The sequence below is a fragment of the Montipora capricornis genome, chromosome 9 (assembly GCF_036669925.1).
Source record: "Montipora capricornis isolate CH-2021 chromosome 9, ASM3666992v2, whole genome shotgun sequence".
NCBI classification, from domain to species: domain Eukaryota; kingdom Metazoa; phylum Cnidaria; class Anthozoa; order Scleractinia; family Acroporidae; genus Montipora; species Montipora capricornis.
Genome location: NC_090891.1, coordinates 30107352 through 30114851, shown reverse-complemented (window position 1 = coordinate 30114851; position 7500 = coordinate 30107352). Strand labels below are relative to the sequence as shown.

Here is a 7500-nt window from a genome sequence, read left to right as displayed (position 1 = left end):
GACAACGCCACAAAGTAAGAATACCATTGGTTAAAAAAGGAACAATAATCGCGCTGCACATGCAACACGAATTTCCGTGCATTTTTTTTTGCCGTACTCCACAAAACGCGAAATCACCAAATTTTAGGTTTTGACGACAACTTGAGCATATAACAATGAAACAGTCATTTTCTGTTTTAACTTTAAAACCGTTCCCCTACTTCGTACTCATCCAGTCATAGGATACTTTAGTCAGCCTGTATTGTACAAGGTGAACAAGACGTACGGTATAATCGCGAAATACTTGCGATAGCGCGAAGTTATATTTTGGACTAAGGTTTTCGTTCCCGTAGTCTTTGCTTTAACTCCCTAATGAAAGCCACAAGCTTCATGCGTTGTTCAAATAAAACTAGGGAGCTTTAGCAACGACAGCGGCGACGGCAACGAGAACGTCAGAAATTTGCATATTTAGTAGGCAAAAACAATAGCTTTGCACGCCCTGCACGTGCGTTATTTATTTATTTTTGTCAATTTCTTTGCCTTTGTCAGCAAAGCAACAACGTGAAATAGCCAAATTTGAGGTTTTATGGAGGACATCAGCACTTGGGGATAAATTTTCATTTTCTCCCATAAATATTATAAGCCATAGTTAATAGAAGGGAATGGTTATGAAACCCGACAAATTTCTTTGTTGTAGGTTTTTGTTCTCTTTTTTGGCCTTGACCGTGCACAAAACACAAAGTTGTTTACTCCGTACTGAGGAACTAACCAATAGAAAATTGTTGGTTACGTAATTCATGCATAGTGTATGAGCGCAAAACAAAAGATTGTGCACGGTCGTGGACTTTCCAACCTAGATCTTGGCATCTTTGTTTGCTCCTTTGATGTTTGCCGAGCTTCCAAACCATTCCTCTCTATTAACTATGTATAAGCTTAGCTCATATCGGTGTCATTCTTTAGGGACTGCTACACCATTGTCATATCATGTTAAAAACTCGAAGTGACTACAATAATGGGAATTTATGTTTTGAGATGACACTCTCGTTGCCGTTCCCGTTGTCGTTGCTAAGGCACCAACGACCGCAACGTGAAGGTCAGTAACAACGGTTTAGTAGGTATATCATAATCTCATGTGCCTGAGGGCAATCATAGTTAATAAAGTGGAATGGTTATGAAACCCGACAAATTTCTTTGTTGTGTGTGTTTGTTCTCTTTCTTGACCTTGACCGTGCACAAAACACAATAGTTGTTTACTCCATACTGAACTAACCAATAGAAACGTGTTGGTTACGTAATTCATGCATAGTGTATGAGCGCAAAACTAAAGATTGTGCACGGCCGTCGTGGACTTTCCAACTTAAATCTTGTTATCTTTGTTTGCTCCCTTGATGTTTGCCGAGCTTCAATCCATTCCCCTCTTTTAACTATTGGGTAATTAAGGATTAATTTCTCGTGTATTTCAAAGTTCTAACCAAATTGCTTAAAATGTATTTATTATGTGGGAAAAAAGCAGTTTAATCAGATTCACCTCACTTTCTCTGGCCAAGCAACTGTTAACCATGCATTCAGGATCAAGTATTCTGAAATCATGCCCACTTGATTACCATATATAGTGCATTCAAAGTGCCCTCGTGATTGAGAAAAAAAATGCCACTCATCTCAGTCAATCGAACATTTAGTAATTTTGACAGCTTTTGATTGGACCTCAATGTTGTTATCCATTTACATCTACTGTATATCGCCCCAAATTCACGAAAGGAAAAGAAAAGACCTTCATTTAATGTCTAGTCGTTCCTGCGCTGGAGCACAAACTAGGGACACTATAAACTGAAATTAACAATTAACGCGAATCAAGTCAAACGAGTAAAGTCGTCTGGCATTCTGTGGATCTCACATTTACATTTACCATATTACAAGCATTCCCTCTCTACTAAGCCAAAACGGCTTATATGCTCGTATTCGGTCAGGTTTGTAAAGGTTCTTAATAGGGAACTTAAGCACGCTCGTGTTTGAGACGCGGACGGCAACCGGAAGAGAACATTTCGCGTGCCAGGACAATTGTGTCTCCCAGATTTTTATACTAATCATCTCTAATGGTGAAAAGATACTTAGCAATGTAAATGTGGTTGTGTAAAAACAAGTTAAAAGAGAAAACAGCTCACTTCCGGTCGCCGTCCGCGTCTCAAAAACGCGCGTGCCGCGGGTGAACCTCCCTAATGCTTGAGCTCACAGACCCCACTCTTAAAGCCATAAAGACTTAGCTGTGGCTAGCGCGACTGGCAAATTGTTCCACTGCTTTATAGTTCTGGGTAAAAAGCTATATTGAAGATAGGTTTTCTTTTCGTAGGGAATTCTAAAGGATTTGGCGTGACTATTTCTAGAGCGTCGGCTTTTACTTCGTGTAAAAGACGCACATGACGTAACAAAAGCTTTAGGGGTCTTTAGGGATTTAGAATTCTGATTAGGTATCAGAGTGTCTCGTAAGGGGTACAACTTCAACTAATGACTGTTGCAAGGAATCACTGTTGCTTATATTTTTGGCAAACGCAAACTTCGGTCCGATGCTTGCCGTCTGCTGTAAACTCGATGCTAAACCTCTCTATTGTCAAACTAGTACAAGGCATAAGATTTTGTTAATACCTTGTTTACCGTTTCCAACAAAAAGGGCATTAACTGCATTTATATCTCCTACAACTATCCATTTCAAATACGAATTATAAATTATTAGAGTTTTGATAACATTTACTGTAAACAATAATAGAGCCCACAGGATTTAATGGTATATATATATATAACTGCAGACAGTACTAATTCGGCCTTCTGGGCCTCATCAGTGCAGTGCATATATATACATAATTATAAGTTTAGAGATGGAGAGTGGGTACTCGAGTTTCACGCACTAAGCTTAGTGCGTGAAACTCGAGTAACAACTCTCCATCTTTAAACTTACAATTATGTATTTTGCTCTGCATAGTTTTGCATAGAGCACTCCCAGGACAAGTGAAATTAACAACCTCCATAACTTCATTTACATATATAATTATATGTAATGCATCTCAGCTAGCCAACAGCACAGTAGTGTAAAAAGAAGTACTCGAAAACAAAGACCAAAGCGCAAAGCGGCCACCTGCGGTTGAAAAAGAGGCACTCAAGGAAGCGAGCTCTTTTAAAATCATTCCTTAAAGTGCTACTGTGACGAAATTGGCATCTTCCCTATCTAAGCCATTTTGGCACATAAACACGTAGTCTGTGCGAGAAGAATGCTCTTTACCATTTTCAAATATCTCTTTTTGTTCTGGAGATATTCAAGTTTTCTTAATATGCAAATTAGCCAAGTGATGACGTCATAAACCCAACCAAATTTTGATCAAGTATGATGGAGAAAGATATCTCAGCCAATTTGTATCAGAAGTGCTTGGTTCTTTGCACTAAGATTCTAGTAGATGTGTTCCACAATATGAGCATACCATTTTTGTTACCATGGAAACATACTGGGTTCCAGACCTCCCTGACATTAAGAGCTTTGCAGACCACCTTTGGCGTTCTGTTTTGATATTTGCAAACGGTGCCTCATCTGCATGATCCTGCCAGCATATAAAGATGTTAGGTCATGTTTGTGGCCTTAGTAAATGTATTTCTAGCCTGAGATCACCAAAATATTGAAATCAGGTTGGAGGGGACTGGAAAAGAGTGAGTTGCCATGGGAACCAATTTCTTTACAGTCGTAGGTGTGTTGCCTTCAGAACTATTAGCTCACCAAGTTTCAATAGTCTCTGTTGCAAATTGACCGAGATAGCTCTATTTATATTCTTGATGTTCTATTGGGTTGGGTGAATGACGTCATCAGCCTTCTCATTTGCATATTTAACACATTTTTCAAACTTACATATCTCCGGAACCAATGCAGATATTTCCAAACGGTAAACAGCATTTTTAATGTTTTATGGTACTCTATGTGATAAACCAAAAAACTCAAGGGATAAAATTTGATCACAGTAGCACTTTAAGTAAACCCAAATGTATTATAGCAGTAAAATGGGCAATGGAAGCTTGAATTGTTGCTTTGTTTACAGTGAAAGTGCACCATCAAGATTGATAAAAGTCCTTGAAGTGAACAACAATGCATTTTCTACAATCCAAGGCTAGTACATAAATAGCAAGTACAGTAGTTTAATAGGGAGCTATGTGCAAAATTTGTTTTTTTGGGCATTTCCACAAAAAGCGTTCTCTTTAGAACGCTATTGAAGAGGGGGAATGTCTTTCCAATAATGATCATAAGAAATTTATTAAAAATCATCTGCAAATCCATTTCTAGCTTCACTTACATTAAATAATCCAAGAAAATAGAGTGCAGCTACCAGTATTTCTAATATACATATTCCCTGATTAAATATATTTGGTTGACCGTCTTTGGTTGTTCAGACTGTTTACACGGCATAACTGATAACAAAACAATAGATAAATAATAATAATAATAATAATTAAAATCTCAAAGAGTTGGAAATTATATTGGTCATGATACTTTCAATTCTAACAGTGCCAATCAAAGGGGAAAAGAAGAGTTCTTCAGCTGCCTGCTGAGTCAACATTCGTGTGGCTGGTAGCCTCAAAAGAATCTTAGCAAATCGTTCAGGAAAGTTTGGATGCTTGTTTTCTACATAATTCTTGAGAGTGCAATGTGCCTTTTCTTGGTGTCGTTCAACTTGCTTGGGATTCTTTAGAGTCAAACAATCTGCAAAAAAGGAGAGATTACAGAGACTTAAACAACAACATATGTATAATACCACTGTGCTATAACACAACACCAACAAGTTCGTGCAACTGGAAGCTCTAAAGATCCACAAAATTAATTTTCCCAGAGAATTTTAGTAAGATTTGAAAAGAAGGGGGAAGGTGTTTGGAAATCAGGATCATAAAATCTAAATTATTAAATTTGTGTTATGCCATTCAGGTTTGCACCACCAGTACAGTAAGCTTTTTCCATTGTTATTGATCTGCTAGTTCAACATACCTGGATTAAAAAGCACAATTGCTTTCAGGAGTGCATACTCAACAGAGTCCAGCTCAAGTTTTTCAAGACTGAACAACAGTTCCTTTACGGTCACTATCTTGTCAATCATATTCACTTCTGTATTTACGGCAGAGGATTTTTGGTTTTGATCACTATTCTCTCTATGAGAATGTTCCACATGAACTGCCACTAGAGACAGCAACGGAGACAAAGGAAAAGAACTGGAACACTGAGCTACCCCTAACATAAAAAGATCTGACCAGGAACTTTGAAGCAAAATAAGCTGATCTGAGTTATCCAGACGGCGAAACGCTTGAATGCTCCGCGCCCAATCAACTGTGAGAAAGAGAAGACGAGTTGCAATTTCATAGACATATTCCATTGATAACGAAGACACACCGAGGGTTGGGGGTCTAAGTTTAAACTGCAGGTGCTCTGAGGTTATGATGTTGTCACAGTCTTCTACAGTCTGCGATGAAGGACCAAGTGGTTCTGGAGAAGAGCTAGTAGGTGTAGATGGAAGAGATGAGCTGCTACTTGTACTTGGTGTAAGAGGCTGACTATCTGGCACATTTTGAAACACTGGATAAATAGGACCATGCTGAGAAGATGCTTTATGACTTTGCATGTTGGAACCATTTTCCATGTCAAGGAATGTTTCAATGGGCTTTCTTTCACACTGCACAGCTGAAACACAGAAATTTACCTTTGTCTATTCATTTTATTTAAATTTTACTAAAATTTTTACATGATATTCGAGGTGACAATTGAGACTGAGTTGGCTTAGTTAGCCAACCAGATTGCTGGTATTACTGACATTGAAAATTGAACAAAAATTTATGCATACACAATACCTTGTGCAATCTCTTGTTAATAGGCCATTTTTGAAATATCAATATTCAGCTTGATAGCAAGGCAGAGAGGGCATAAACAATAGGAAAATGTTGGAATGAATGTGAAAATTATCAACATATCATCCACTTTCCTTTGTCTTTGTCCTTTAGACCTCTCTTTGAAGCTGAATTTTATTATATTGAAAGTGGCCTGTTAATATTTCTCTGTAATAGTCCTCACAACTTAGGGGTACATGTGGGTTACAGCATCCTTTTTTTATAATTATCATTGTGATCCAATGGAATTTTACAATACCGTTTCAGTTTGTAATTTTTTAGTCATCCACGAAATTTGAATATTTTGCCACGTCACGCACGTAAAACCCTTGCGTGTCCATGAGCTGCGTGTATTGAAACTGAGAACGAGGAAATGGCTAAATCTTCGGTTTTAATCCTTGGCTTAAATAAACAAAACCAACATTATAGCCTTTATTAAGAGTGACGTATTTCTCAAGCTTACCCTCCTTTTTCATCCCCATTGTTAAGCATTTGTTGAGACGACATCGCTGGCATCTGTTCCTGTGGACTTTGTCAATAGGACAAGCGCCATTTGCCTGACAACTATACTTTAAATTCTTTCTGACGCTTCTCTTGAAAAATCCTTTACATCCTTCACATGCCACAATTCCATAATGTTTTCCCGTGGCACGATCACCACAAACCAGGCAATCGCCCCACAATGTCTTCAGAACTCCGATTGCAGGAAGCTCTCCTCTTTCATTGGCGAGCCTGACACCTGTAACCCTGGCTTTAACCTCTAAAACCAACAAGCGAGAAAAGTTATGATTTCTGGGAAGAACTCTATCAAAGCGACTAAATCGCCCACGATTTAAATGAACAAAAACACTCACATTTTTTTGTATTTGTATTCAAACTCTCTATAACGAAAACAGCTGACGGGTTTGGCGAACACTGTACCGCCAACAATGGCGCGGAATATGTAAGCTTTTCTTAATTAATTGTCAGCGATTACCACTGGTAGAAATTTGTCGCAAATATTTCATATGCCGGCCGAGAATAAGTTTGTTGAACGAGCAATAAAATAACAAATTTCGGATAATGGCTTACTTACGGTAGATAAAAAATTCAAGCCGGGACAAAGGACAAAGCAAGGACAATGAGCTTAAGTATATGAAGGATAAAAACTTACCGGTCATAGTTCATGCGAAACTTTCGCGTAAAAATTCAAATTTCAGCATAAATTTAAATTATAATCAATCTTCTCACTTTGTAATTTTCACCCCGGCACCTTTTGAGGGAAACGATGGAAATTAGAGCGTACAAGGAGGATAATGTTAGGAACCGCGATAGGTCACGAGTTGGTGCAACTGTCCCAAATTCGTGTCGAATGGAGTGAACGCTTTTTCACCTTTCACTCCTACCAAGGTCATCCACAGACAAAGGATTTGTACGTCATACTATCATACTATCAAGCACACTGATTGGTCCTTAACAATCACTGACTCCACTTTCACCAATCACAAGACAGCTTCTAAAAATCACGCCAATACAACTCACGAATCAACGACACTTACGAAACCACGAAAACGTGATTTCACACGTGGTTTATTTCGCTCGTGGGAGAAAACACGTGTTTATTTTCACATGCTATTTTTT

General features: G+C 38.3%; 1 protein-coding gene across 1 annotated transcript; it reads right to left on the bottom strand.

Annotated features, from left to right (window-relative positions):
- Window positions 1-3981: 3981 nt before the first annotated feature.
- LOC138016846 (nuclear receptor subfamily 2 group C member 2-like) lies at window positions 3982-7263 on the bottom strand. The gene is made up of 4 exons (XM_068864022.1): window positions 7034-7263; window positions 6344-6640; window positions 4991-5677; window positions 3982-4711 (listed from the first exon to the last, which is right to left on the bottom strand). Exons 1-4 carry the CDS (start codon window positions 7038-7040, stop codon window positions 4461-4463), a joined length of 1242 nt encoding a protein of 413 aa, XP_068720123.1. The 5' UTR covers window positions 7041-7263; the 3' UTR covers window positions 3982-4460.
- Between the last annotated feature and the right edge of the window lie 237 nt (window positions 7264-7500).